Source organism: Manis pentadactyla, chromosome 3, assembly GCF_030020395.1.
Source record: "Manis pentadactyla isolate mManPen7 chromosome 3, mManPen7.hap1, whole genome shotgun sequence".
Taxonomy (NCBI): Eukaryota; Metazoa; Chordata; class Mammalia; order Pholidota; family Manidae; genus Manis; species Manis pentadactyla.
This window is the reverse complement of record NC_080021.1, coordinates 201,857,463-201,871,822: the sequence shown is the minus strand read 5'-3', so window position 1 is coordinate 201,871,822 and position 14,360 is coordinate 201,857,463. Positions and strand designations below refer to the sequence as shown.

The 14,360-nt window shown below is 49.2% G+C and overlaps 1 protein-coding gene across 8 annotated transcripts in view; it reads right to left on the bottom strand.

Annotated features, from left to right (window-relative positions):
- The window catches only part of RGS3 (regulator of G protein signaling 3), a 116,478-nt gene that overhangs the window by 59,829 nt on the left and 42,289 nt on the right, over positions 1-14,360 (bottom strand). For 7 of the 8 annotated variants that reach the window (XM_036915577.2, XM_036915572.2, XM_036915574.2 and 4 more), the window contains 2 exons: positions 8,625-8,736; positions 2,408-2,451 (listed from right to left, as the gene is read on the bottom strand). In XM_036915577.2, coding sequence (XP_036771472.2) covers positions 2,408-2,451; positions 8,625-8,736 — 156 coding nt within the window. Of the gene's footprint in view, positions 1-2,407; positions 2,452-2,633; positions 2,741-8,624; positions 8,737-14,360 lie in introns of those variants that run through there. The other variant, XM_057498942.1, reaches the window with a different exon arrangement.

The following is a 14,360-nucleotide window of genomic DNA, read 5'->3' as shown; positions in this document are numbered from 1 at the left end:
TTCCTTCTTAAAAGATCAATAAATCATTGGTGATGTCTCTAATGGAAAGTAAATGAATATGAAAGGCTCTCCTCCTGTTATGAAGCTGACAATAATAATAGCTACCATTTATTGAGCACTCACTGTGTGCCAGGCTCTGTACTAAGTACCTTGGACACAGTATCTTATTGAATCTCATTTAATCATTACAACTACTCTGCAAGGCAGGCCTCATCCGCCTTGCTTCAGAGATGAGTATGTGACTTGCCCAGGTCACTCAGGAAATGGCAGAGCCAAGATTCAAACCTAGGTGTTCCTAACCCCTTAGCGCAGAATTTTAAATTAATGGAGCCAGGATCAGATTCTAAGTTAGAGAATGGTCTCTGACCAGTGTGCCCTTTGACCTGCCACCCCCAGTACTCTGAAGGCAGTAGCAGGGTGCATCAATCTCATGGACTTGCAGGGGCTGAGTGACACCTGTCCAGGAGAATAGAGACCCCAGGTCCAAGAACTGTTTAGGACCATCCTACCCAGGACCTATTCCTGGGGAACACTCAGAACTGTTACCACCCAGACAATCATGGCTTTCTGCATGCAGCAGAAAACCCTCTCCAAATCCTATTCCTTCTCTGGATGTCTCCTGCATGTTAGGCAATGGAGGGAACCACTTGTCAGAAGTCCCAACTAAGATGTGAGTTGGGGGTTCTTAATGGAAACCAAAACTATCATGTCAAGCCTGTTCCAGGCTACAGAGCATGCAATATCTTGTTTTCCCTGCGTTACCAACATGCCTCTCATTAATAGCAGTCCATTAAGAGAAAAGAGAGTCTATCGGCTGCTTCTGAGCTTCAATCCCCTGCTCCTTAGGGTCAGATCACCTGGCACTTCAGTGAAATAAAAGGCCCTGGATCAATATCCCTTCATCAATCTTTGGAGGGTTAGGAAGGAGGTCACAGCTCCCTGGAAACCAATAAGCAGAAGTAGTTTTATGTGGAAAAACAAACCCAGCCTGGCAGAAAGTTCTTTTGGCATCAAAGAACTTGGAACTTCATTTCAGGACCTGCCAGAGAAAACTGGAATCCAGAGGGAATCCAGAGGCTGAGAGGGCAAGTGCTCTGGCTCCTCCCAGCCTGGCCCAGCTTCTCAGATGCCCACTGGGCTCTGTGGAACTCAACACCTGCTGGCTTTCAAGTGCCTCTGCCAGTTACTTCCTGTGCCCAGTGGGGGTGTGTTGGCAAAGGGAGGATAGCCATGCCTTCTTGGCCCTCAGGGTGCCATTCTAGGCAGTCAGGGTTCCCAGCTCAGCTCCAACCATGTCACTACCCTTTGGAACTCTCTGCTCTTCTCTGGAGCTGACCTTCCACTCTGTCTTCTCCCACAGGGGTCTGCTCACCCAAGGGGACTCTCTTAAAGGCCTACACCTCTTATCTTAGCCAGGAACCAGAGAACTGATTTTCAGTCACAAGGAACACACACATTCCTTCTCAAAAGGGTGCACTCCTCTTAGCCAGCCAGTTTAGACCATGCCCCACCCACAGGGTCTTGTCCCATAAGACAGGCCAGTTCCCAGGACTGTCGGGTGAGACAGACAAGCAGAAGCAAAGGACAGGAATGGGTCCAGCGAATCCCTGCTTGGCACATATACTTCCCCTCCTCATATTAGTATAGACACAAGGTTGGGAATAGATTCACTAAAAATGGAAAAGAATTCCTGTGGCTCTGTGGCTCCCAAGGACTTTTTCATCACCAAGGATGTCTTTGATTAAGTCCCTGGTTTAGTGATATATAATCTCCCAAACCATATCAAGCAATAGGTTCTTTGTCTGATTTTGCTCAGCAATGGCAGAGCACACCCATCCACGCTTCCAATCAGACTGAGATAACCAGGAATACCAATCACACTGAGTGGGTATCATTTCAGCCCAAAACACAGACACCCATGTCTTTGGCCTATATTATCTGGCCCAAGTAAAGGTACAAAAGCCTTCAGGCCTTTTGAAACACTGACGAGACCCTGTGGGAGGAGTGCCAGGTGGTACCTCCTGGAAAAAGTGGGAGAAAGAAGTATGCACAAGAAACAGGGCACTCTCCAGAGGAAGGACTACCAAACAAATAAACCAGGTAATGCCCGGGTATCAGGCCACAGCCTGCCTGTAACTCCTGCTGGAAACCAGGAGATCCTGAGTGGAAGGTCAGTCTCCCTCTGTCCTCTCGAGGCACTGCCATGCCACTGCTCTTCCGCACAGAGGTAGGAGACAAAGGCGGGGACTACTGTTCCCACGCCACAGGGCAGGGAAGTGCCATTCTAGACCTGCCCAGAACCACCACAGGAGAGGCAGAGAACCTGGACCAGAATCCGGCCCAATGTCTTCTCTCTCTAGTGCCAGGTCACAGATCTCTCTCCTCGAACTCCGAGACAAGGACTCACCTCTGCTAGATACAGCACACAGAACTTCAGGTCTTCCGAAGAACCTTTGAAGGAACAAAAAGTAAGATTGGCATTAGAGTTGGCTCCAGGGTCTCAGTAATTTGCTCCAGCACAGCCAGTGTTCTCACCAGAAGGCTTTGTGTGGTACTTCCTGGGGAAAGAGGAAGAAAGGTGCAGGCACAGAAGCTAGGGAAATCTCTGGAGGAAAGCCCATTTAGTAACTAACCAGGTTGAGGCACAGCTGTAAGGCCTTGGCCCACAGGTCAGCCATACCCAGGGGATGCTGAGATGTCACCCCCATGAGAGGTAACCTGGAGCACCCTGTGGGCATCAACCAGCCAGTGCAGAGAGCTGTCATCCATCCCAGGAGGCCTCCTCCTTTACATGCTTCCTGCAATGAGGGGCACAAAGGCAGCACACATATGAGTTGGAGTTTAAATATGCCAACTGCCTTCACCATTTTGAAATTCAACAAGGAGCCACTTAGTCACTGGGTGGGCCTTGTTTCCCACTGAGGAATGTGTAGGTTGTGCAGGGGCATCCCAGTCATGGGCAGGGTGGAGTCCAGGGATGGCTTTCCAGCCCAGCCTGACCCCTGGGTATGTTTTCCTAGAGCCACCTCACCCCTTGTCTAGAATCCCAGAGTGAACTGCTCATCAAGTTCCCTCCACATGGGAGACAGCTGAGAGGGACTATGGGCTGCTCCCCGCTCCTCCAGCAGAGAAGCTAAGGTAGAATCCCTACAGAAGACATATTTGGGCAGAATGCTCCAGAAACACAAAGCCCAAGAGATGTCCCCCAGCTGGTGGGGAAGGCTTCTGGATGAGGATCTTTTTGAGCTTGAACTCCAAATGGGAAGGGCACTCCAGGAGGTAGGAACAACATGGGCAGAAGCATGGAGGCGGAGAAGCACAAGTTGTGCTCAAGGGGCAAGTGCGGAGAAGGAGCCCTGATGTCTAGCAGCATACCTTCCCTGACCACTGCCGGCTGCCGCTCAGAACTGGGCAGCACTCCCCACCGGGGCATTCACATGGCACACACGGTGATGATTAGTAGGGGCCTGTATTTCTAGCAGTCAACCTCCCTAGGCAGGTTGTCATTTTGGGGGGAAGCAACCATACATGTAGAACAGCAAATACAGTGCCACAGAACTTAGAGAACCACAGTGCCATGTGCCAGCCACGGGGCCCAATGCTTTTACATGTAAAGCTCAACCCCCAAACAGCCCTGATGAGGCCGGGCTTGTTATCATCCATGACTCAGGTGAGAAAACAGGTACAAATGAGTGGAGTAACAAGCCCAAGGTCAAAGGGAAAACACAGAATTTATACCCAGGCAGTCTGGCTCCAGAGCCCACATCCCTAACCACTATACATCCGCCTCCCAAATACCCACCACACAGGCCCTACCCAGGCCCTCTGCCCCTCAAGGAAGCAGGCCCAGGCTGAGCTCAAAGCAGGTCCCTCAACACATAACTGAATCAAAGAAAGTGTCCAAGAAACCAAAATGTGTTGCAAAGTAAAGGTGACAAGGTAGAAAGAGTCAGTGGGTCAAGTCAATTCCTAAGAAAATTATTAAGTGGAGGTCTTCAGGTGGATGAAGGCCAGGCCTGCAGAGGCAAGTATGTGGGTGGTTTCCTGCACCAAACTAGCCCTAGGGCTGGTGGTGCTACCAAGTGCCAGATAAAAATAATCCATAAGTAAATGGGGGTTCACTTCGGACTTAGAATAAATTCTTCTTCTCCCCACCCAGAAGTGGGTTAGAAGGGAGAGAGGAAGCCCTGCCTAAGAAGCCTACCATGTTTAAGAAACCCCTCATTTCAAAGCTTCTGCCAATTCCTTTCTTTGCTGAGGGTGGAGACAAAGGGAGGTGGTTTCTTTTGTTTAAAAAAGCACTCTAGACATTCCCTTGAGAGAAGTGAAGGTTCTAGAAGGGAGGGGAAAGCCAAGGAGATGGGATCCTCAGGTAGATGGGAGATGGAGGCTGGGGGAATGCAGCCTATGACACCTTCCCAATGGCAAGGAATGGTGACAATTGCCTTGACAACTATTCCATGCTATGACAGCCCCCACCACCACCCTCCTGCAGTACCTCAAACCTTCACTGAAATCAGCTGCACATCACAGCCTTGTGCCGGCAGCCCTTTGAGAGAAGGGCAGGATGGGGGCAGTGCTCAGCCTGGCTCAGAGTCCCATAAAAGGACAATAAGCCTCAGGAGCCAAGGGGGCCAGGAGGGAGCCACAGCTGTGGGAAAGAAGACTGCCAGGTATCTGACCCAGGAGGGAAACCTCAGCCCCACCAGAAACCTTTCTGCGACATTAGGTTGGGCTCTGGACTCTCCAGAGTACGGAAACAGGGGCCAGTGTAACGGAAAAGAGACATAAGGTGACACATATTTGGGTTTTCCATCCAACACTCCCACTGCTTTTACCATTTTGACATCTCACAGGGAGTCATTTGGTTCCTGGGTGAACCCTGTTTCCCACCAAGGAATGTGGGTTGTGCAGTGGGGGGCCCAGAGATGGCTTCACCATCCAGGTCTCAACCCAATGCCCTCTTTCCCAGAGCCCTCTCAAGCCTGGTCTGAGATCCCAGACTCAACCATTCACCAAGCCCTCTCTACCCTGTGGGACAAGACTGCAGAAACTGAGGCCTAGAGAGAGAAAACGTGTACAAAGTATTCGGTGAATAAATGACAGAACTGAAATTTGAACCCAGGACTGCCCACACCCAAAGCCTGTGTTCTGACCACTGCGTCACCCTTCTGCCCTCCACCCACCACTCATTTACTCGTCTGTCACTCCACGAGACAGTGCACTCCAGAGGTGGCAATGTGTCTCTTCCATTGCTAGCACCCTGGAAGCCAATACTGAGGTGGGCTCTTAGGGTGTGCTCGGCAAATGTCAACCAACTACATTTAACTCCATGCATTCCAGCAGCTGGGACCTAAGCAGCTGTTTCCAAGACTGAGCACCTGGCTCTCCGGGGCAGCTGGAAAGCCCAAAAATCAGCTGGATGTTTCTAGGCCATCCTGAGAGACCAGAGCAGGCCGGGAAGACATGCTGTGGGTGGAATGCTGGCCTGCCTGGGAGGCAAAACACAAAGCACAGCAAAGCCAGTGGGCGGCAGAGGCAGGAAGAGCCCACAATGGGCCCCGGATGACCGGAGATGTCCCAATTGTTAGCACCAGTTCTCCGCCTGTTCCCATTACAGGGCCGTTCAGCCCTGCTGAAGCATAGGGGAAGCTGGGTCGGAGGAGGGCAGGCAAAGCTGAGTGGCCATGAGCTGGAAGCCTTCCAGGAGGAGTGCACCCCAGCCCCCACGTGGTGCTTCTGGTCTCCTTTCAGTTGCTCGTTCATTCACTGAACAAACATGTATTAGGCACCCCCAATGCTCTGCGCCTCATGCTAGGCCCTGCCAGTGTGCTTGACCAGTGGAGCTATGCACCCTTCAGACAAGCCACACAAGGGAGACCTTAGGCCCAGTGTGGGGCAGATTCTCCCCTCCCAGGAAAAAACCCTCACCAGCCCCAGCCCACAGGGAAGGCTGGTTGTGCTCCTTGTTTACCATCTTCCTTGCCCCAAACTGAACTCACTACACATTGATTTGGAAAAGAGAAACCTAGGGGTCTTGAGCTATGTTAATCAGAAACCATTCTGTTGACAGAAGCTCCAGGCTACATCACCAATGCATCTCTTAAAGACTTCACTCAAACCCTTGTAGCTGCACTGCAGCAGGTCCCTGGGGGCCCCTGGGAGGTGGAAAGGAAATCGGGCACCAGGACTCAGGACACTGGGTCCTGCAGCTCCAACTCTGACTGCAGGAGAAGGGGGTCACTGGACTTCTATGAACCTGGGACCCAGAAGCCTGTCTCAGGGGAGCAGGGGTGAGAGAGGAGGTAAGGGCTCCACCATGCCTGGGGAGAAATCTAAGGGGAGGAATGTGCACCTTGAGTGCTCAGTGTCACTGAGCCTTTTCCTTCACTCTCAGCAGCTCCTGGGCTCCCTGAAGAGGCTCATTCACTGTGCCTGCTGACCGACACTGCCGGAGAAGGGCAAGACTATTTGTCTGCCCCAAACCATCTGCCCAGCAAGCCCAAGACAGGCACACATGTGCAGACACACACACACACCCTATCCCGTGCCAACCAGTGTCTCCCAATGGCCATGATTATCTTCCCTGAGGAATGCGGGCCTTGGTCACCCTGAGCCCACCATCTGCAGGGAGAGGATGTGGTTTCCAGCCCAAAGAAGCTGTGCCTGTACAAGACTGTCACTCCTATGGGCTCGGCATTCGGAAGGTTTCTCTGCAACACCTCAGGCCCCATACCACACCCCGCAGCCCCTGATCAGCTGCCATCCAGTGGAGGATGGAGCTCACCCTGACTCCTAACTTCAAACCTCGGGTCTGGGGCCTCCAGGACAGGAAGAGCCAGCCAGTTTTCAGTCAAGGACCTCCTGAGGAGTGACAGCAGGACATATAGGTACTGTCCAGCTCCTCACAGCAAACCCAGGGTCTGTCTAAGGATGTCAGAGCTGGGAGGGAACACAAAGGGCAAACCCAACCCTTGCTTTCCAGTCAGAGAAACAGAGCCCAGGAAAAGGGAGAGGTCCGCTGAAGTCCCACAGCAGGTTAGCAGCAAAACGGGATCCCAAACTACTACCCTCAGCTCTTTCACTGCCCTCTTCTCCAGCCCCATCCCCACCCCAAGAACGGTCAGTTTGAGCCCCGCTTCTTTTCCCTCCCTCCTTTTAGCAGGAGGCTGAGCAGACCAGGGTCCTGAGCTTGCAGCCCCACACATAAGTGATGAACACATCAGAGTAAGGGTTTAGTTCTTAGGAACCTCTTCTCAGTCAGTGCATATTACTGAGCACCCCCGCAGTACTCCTCAAAGCTGACTGGGCCTAGACTGTCTGAGCTGGGAGTGGGCAGGCCCTCAGAGGAAGGGAGGGTACCGTGTGAGCATGTGTACATGAGTATGAGTGCAGGGGGTGGGAGGGACGGGAGAATGAGTGTGCAAGGGAAGCTAATGGGGGGGGGAAGGGTAGGGCAGGGCAATGCCCACTGTAGCTCCCACCTGCCCCCTCTGGGGGCACAGGGCAGCTTCCTGGACTGCCAGAATCTGAGCTGAACTTGCTCAGAGGGCAGCTCTTTTCCTCCTTGGTCAGGCTGAGCTGCCCCGAGGGAGGGGCTCACCCCAAGAGAGCTGACTTGCTTTTTCCCTGGTCAGAGAGCAGGAGAAAGCCGGAGGCAGAGAAGAAGTTGTAAGTGACTTCCTGTGGGGCAGCCAGAGCGGAGGTTCTCACACTGCCTGGGTTTCTAAGGAGGAAGAACAGCGGGGGCGCCGAGCACACAAGAACACAGGACGGGTTTTGCAAACAGGCAGGAAGTTTTCCTGGAGCAAAACCCGTCAAAACAGAATTCTTTCATTGGGTAATATTTTCCTCCCTGCCCCTGTCACCCATGCTCAAACAGGTCTGTTGTTGTTTTCATAATCTGGGAGAGGAAACTGACCCCCTTTCAGCAAAGACCTCAGGCGCCAAACCAAACCGCTCAACAGATACTCCCAGCTGGCTTCCCATTCTGAGCCGATGAGGCACGATGGAAAGTTTGGAATAGAGATTCACTTCATGCTCCCACGTGGTGTGTGCCAGCCAAGCCACACTTGCTCTAGCTTCCTCAAACACCGGGCTGGGCGGAGAAAGAGCAGTGGTCTCTTGTCCTGGACATGTGTGATGTGTGAGGTGGCAACTAGCATTCATTGGGCACCTGCTGTGGACCAGGCACTTTGCATTTATGATCTAATTTAATCTTCACAACGACCTTCTGAGATACTAATGGTATGCCCAGTTACACACGAGAAAACAGGCTCAAAGAAATTGAGTAATTTGCCCAAGGTCACACAGGTAGTAAGGGGCAGGTTTGAGATTTGAACATAGATCTGAGTCTGAAGCTCTTTCCACTCCACTCCATAGCCTCCCTGAACCATCTTTAGAACAGAAGTCTCCCAGCCAAGTTCAGGTTGTACAGTGAGTCTTGACGGCCTAGAATGGAATGCCAGGGGCTGGGCCTGACTGCACGTGCTCACGTGCCCCCTGATGGCTGCCAGCTCAGCTGCCAGATGGGCGGCATCCAAACCAGGCATCCATGCTACCCAGAGCAGTGGGACTCAGGGCAAGTGGTGGGGGAGTCCAGGGCCCCTTGGGCACGCACTCACCTTCCTGCAGCTTCACACTCTGGAGGTAGAGGGGGTTCCTCAGGACATTGCAGCGGCCTGGCTCATCCTCCTTGGTGAAGAGCAGCAGGTCCGAATACGCAAATAGAGTCACCTGTATCAGAAGAGGGCAAACAGAACTGGCTGCCCTGCTGTCCCAGAGGCCAGGAGCCACAACCAATCCTGGAGGTCCAGGTAAGGAATCCTAATTATCCCAGGCTGAACCAGAAGCACTCAGTGTGGCCTCAGACAAGATCAAGTACCTCACATGCAGTTGAGGCCACCCCTTAGCCCTATAGTTTTCTATACACACACTCGTTATCATAGTAGTAAAAACAAACAGAACAGAAAATGACACTCACCATCCATGACCAATGGCCCCGCATGCCCCTCCACAGCCTGATGCCCCCACAGCCCACCTTCTGACCAAACACCCCTGGAATCTCCAGCCCAGCACCCTTGGCTTGGAGCCATTCTTGAGCTGCAGAACATTGCTTGTATTCTCCTCTAAATGCCTGGCTGAAAGAGCACTGGACTTCGAGTCAGAAGTCATGAGGCTCCTACCCTACTAATTAGCCACGAAAACTTGTTAAGCTCTGAACCCCTCAGCCTAAGTTTGCTCATCTGTACAGACAGGAAAGAGTCCCTACTCAGCTCCCTCACAGGCTTCTTTCACAAGCTCTGTGTAGACTGAATTGAAGCATCTTGCAATGTGAGTTATTACTACCAAATCCCTTGTGGATCATTTTAACTGCATTAATGCACAATCAATTCAAGAAAAAGCCAGTTTCGTACGCTCCAATACAGACATGTATAAAACTTTTATCTCTTTTATGTACAAGCTGCTCCAAAAATAAAGGAGTAAGCTATTTTTAGACATTATAGGTAAACCAACTGGCATGCTCAGCATATTTTTATGCTAAAAAAAATCCACTGATCCCCTAATGCCACTAAAGACTACACTGTTCTTTGTTTTGTAAATCCTACAGTGGCCTTTAAGTTAAAGGCAATAGAATCCAATGTTGGATTCTCTGAAGAAAACAAAATATTATTAATTATGTAAACTTCCCTCAGAGGTGTTAAAACCTGACATCTCATCTCTTTTGAAGTAAGAAACGTCAGCCAGAAGGGCTTGGAGTGACTACCAGCGGCCTCAGTGTATGTGTGTTGGGTGGTTGCAGAAGTTTAAAAAGTCAACAGGTTGACATTTAGCTATCAGACCGTTAAAGATGACCTAACAACCCCACCTCTGAGATTCTGTACTACAGAAAAAATTACAAGGATATATAAATGTGAACCTATATGGTTCTCAGAAGCATCTGTGTAATTAAAAAAAAAAAAAGAATATAAATACCCATCAAGAAAAGATGGATAAAGTTAAATTATTCTACCTTCACATGGTGGAATTTTACACAACCATTAAAAGAATAAAATAGAGCTATGTGGGCACAAAAAGAAATCTGTCCATCACAAGTCAAAAGAGAGCAATGTGCAAAAATACCTAGAGTATAATCCAATTTTGTAAAATAAAATTGTAAATCTGTTTATATTTACACATTTTTTTAAATGTCTGAGTTATTCATCATACTCTTCACTCCAGGGAATGGAATTTCACTTCATACATTTCTGTATAATATGCATTATATTGCAATAATACTCAACTTTTGTGATTTAAAAATATATAAGTGTTTTTCAAAGGACTTCTTGGCCTCTCCAGCATAGCACAAACACAGAGGGAATCTGAGCCACAGAGACAATGGCGGCTGGGGCAGGGGGGTCCTTGAGCAGTAGGTGTTCAGGGGCTCTGGTTTCTCCAATGGGACCACACTCGAGGGCTCAGGAACCCTGGGCAAAAGGGATCCTGGAGGTGACTCTCTCCAGTACCCTTCCCACCACAGCCCTGACCCAGCACAGCCCAACAGAAGCCTCTGTTGAGTGCTTACTTTCTGCTCAGTGGACCCTCATTTATAAATAACATAACTACCCTCATTTAGAGATGAGGACTCTGCAGTTCAGGGGAGTTAAGTAACCTGTCCAAGGTCACACAGCCAGAAACCATTGCCCAGGTCTGGCTGATCCCCAAACTCTCACTATACAGAGAGGCAGCAATATGCCTACAGCTACCCTGCCCCTGAATGTGATAGAATCCAAGGAGGGACCAATGAAGAGGAGCAAAGGAGACTCAAAAATGAAGTTAAGGGAGGGGAAGAAAATGACCTGAGAGCTAAGAAAGAATTGAGGAGTTGGTTGTCTGAAAAGAGGACTTCAAAGTCCAAGCGATAGAAAGAAGACTCAAAACCAGTCAAACACAAGGCAAACCCTCATGATACCCCGACCCAGTCCAGGGAAATCTGGCAGTCACCTCCAGACCCACAGGGAAGCTGGTCTGCCAGGAGCCTAAAAAGTAAAAAAAAATGTCCCAGGCCCAGAAAGAGCTGGATGGACAGCAAGTGGGAAAGTGCCGTGGGCAAGGTGGGAAAAGCCTCAGGCAGCTGCTCTGGCCCCAGTTCCCAGAACTGAGAATGTGGTCTAGACAGGAAGTAATTAAGGCATGAATGAAGAATTTCCCCAAAGATCGGGTCAGGGAAAGGACAGAGCTGGCACACAGCTGGAGGCAGGGCTGAGGGGCAAACGTGCCAGGGGAAGGCAGGCAGGGGAGCCTCTTTCTCATCTCACCAGCATCCTGCTGGCCTCGCTTCAGCAGAAGCCACAGTGGCCCACAGTGGAGTGATGCCCATCTCCACAGCCCAGTTACCTGCTGCCTTCCACAAGAGGCCACAGGGCCACCAGGTGTCTTCCCCGTATTTGCTCCAAGGCATATCTGTTTTCCCAAAGGGTCAGGCTTGAGGGATCATTCGGTGCTCGGTTAGGAAATCCTTGCAATTTGGAGGGTCGCTTCTTCCAAGTAGCCCTAAGGGAACTTCCTCCAGGAACCTGGCCTAAGGACCCGCTGGCAGAAGAGACCTCGTTGCCTTTGTTAATAGTAAACTTAATGAGTCAGTGTGAAAAGTGAGGGTGTGTCTGTCTTGTGCCTCACAGTACCCTGAACCTCTCGCACAGGGCTATTGTTCGAATGTACAAATGAGGCTACTCCATAATGCGGATTTGATGTCCAGGCACATTCATCAGGTCCGTGACTTGTGGGAGCGGTTACAATGAGGGCAGTTCCCAGGGTAGGACTGGATCAGCCCACAGACATTAGCAAACTGGAGCATGCTCAGAGAAGAGACAAGACAGAACCAAGGTGAGCACTCCAGCAAGAGTTCCTTTTGAGCATAAAGGAGAACTTTTTACAGTTTAGCACTCTCCAGTAATAAAACCGATGCCCAGAGGAGCTGCCTTTACAGACTCAGAACTGGCTGGAAAACCATCGGTGGGAAAGTTAAAGGGAAACAATCAGAATGGACGACTCCTGGGGGCCCAACCAACACTGCAATTCTACAAGCTTATCCAAGCCCCTCTTGAACTGGCTCATATTTTTGGCCTGAATAACATGATAGACAAGATCCACATATTCGCTTGCTAGCACACTTGAAAAAGAAATATTAATCTTATTTGTTTTCAAATCATTTCTCTCAATCTTTAAAAGGGGTCTCATAGTTCTAAGCTCCAAAGATTCACTAGACAAGGATTTTTGGACAGACTATAACTGTAATTGGGATATGGCTTCAGCTTATATTTACCAGTTTGTTTTTAAGCAAACATGCCAGAGGCAGCATGGGATGATGGAAGGCACCAATGAGCCAGAGATCCGAGTGCTAATCCTGGCTCCATCCCTGATGAGCCCTGAGACCCTGGTTAATCTCACTGGGGTCTCAATTCCCTCTGCTACAGAGTGGAGACAATTGTGCCTCTCACAGGGGTGCCACAAGAGCTAACTGGGATCTAGTAGGTAAAATGCATGCACAGAGAGGATACACAGTAAGTGCTCAATGTCTGCAGGCTTAATAGTGAGCAAACAAAAGAGCAAATTTAGACAAATGTATATATTACAGGGTGGCTGCCATTTCTAACTTCCTTCTTCTGAGTCTCGGATATTTACAGCCACACTGGACTTCATTTTCTTTTTTTTAATTGAGGTATAGTGACATATAATATTATATAGGTTCAGTCATATAATACTATATATATATATATTATGAAATGCTCACCATGACAAATGCAGTTACTTGTCACCATACAGAGGTATCACAATATTATTGACTATATTCCCTATGCTGCACTTTTCACCCCCATGATTTATTTGTTTTATAATTGGAAGTTTGTATCTCTTAATCCTCCTCACCTATTTCATCCATCTCCCACCCCAGCAACACCAGTTTGTTCTCTATATTTATGAGTCTGTTCCTGGATTTTCAGGGGGGGAGGGGGATTTTGGTTTTTTGTTTGTTTTGTTTTTTAGATTCCACATATAAGTGAAATCATATGGCATTTGTCTTTGATTTATTTCATTTAGCATAATACCCTCTAAGTCCATCCATATCATCCATATTGTCATGAATGACAAGATTTCATTCCTTTTTATGGCTGAATAATATTCCATTCTGTATGTGTGTGTGTGTGTGTGTGTGTGTGTGTGTGTGTCTGTACGTGCACCACATCTTCTTTATCGATTCACCTAACAGTGGACACTTAGGTTTCTTCCATATCTTGACTGTTGTAAATAATGCTGCAATAAACATAGGGGTGCATATATCTTTTTGGATTAGTGTTTTCATTTTCTTTGGGTAAATAGCAAGAAGTGAAATTACTGGGTCATACGGTATTTCTATTTTTAATTTTTTGAGGAACCTACATACTGTTTTCCATAGTGGCTGTACCAGTACACATTCCCAACAGTGTAGGAGGGTTCCCTTTTCTCTACATCCTCACCACACTCATTACTTCTAGTCTTTATGATACTAGCCATTCTGACTGGTATGAGGTGACATCTCACAGGCACACCTAACTTTCTTGACCCTTGGTCATTGGACTTAGCTCTACCACACAATCACCAAGCACAGATCCAAGTGACTTCTTGTTCCTAAAACTCAAATCCCCCTCGACAGATGAAGTTTTACTCCCACTGAGGCAATTCAGAAGATATTCCAAGATTCTTAGGAAAGTTCCCAAAGAGGAAGTCCAGAAATGTAGTGAGCAATGCCAGCATGATAGCAATAAGCATGCCATATCCCCAGAAAGCTCCCTTGAAAGAGACCGTTCATTTGGAATGCATGAACTCTGATGTGCTTGCTTAAAAACAAAACAAAACTAAAGCAGCCTCCTGCTGTAGCCACAGTTACACATAATGTCTCAGAATGCTGAGGCTGAAAGTGCCCTTAACGTTCAGCCAGGCTCAGCTACTCAAGTATACACACCCACTGTTCAGATAAGAAGACTGAGAAGGAGGGAGAAGTCACAAGTAAGTCAGCACCAGAGTGGGAGGTGGCTATATGCTTCCTGCCCCCACGTTCCTATCCGTCCACTACCCCAAGCTGCCACTCAACTCAGAAAGCCATGCTGCCAGCGTAAGTCAGGGCCTAATCTGCAGCGAGTCCCCCACCCTCTCTTCAAGCCCCCCAGGCAGTCCAGTCAGATCCCAGGGACTCCAACTTCTATGCCCAAGTAGACTTAAGCTCACAGGACTGAGCTGGAACCTGGCCAGCTCTGGGGGGCAAGGGAAGCAGGAGTGGGGGTGTGGTGAGGGAAATTCCCCCATTTAGAGATAAGCAGAGACCAGCTCCCAGGAAGGACATGATC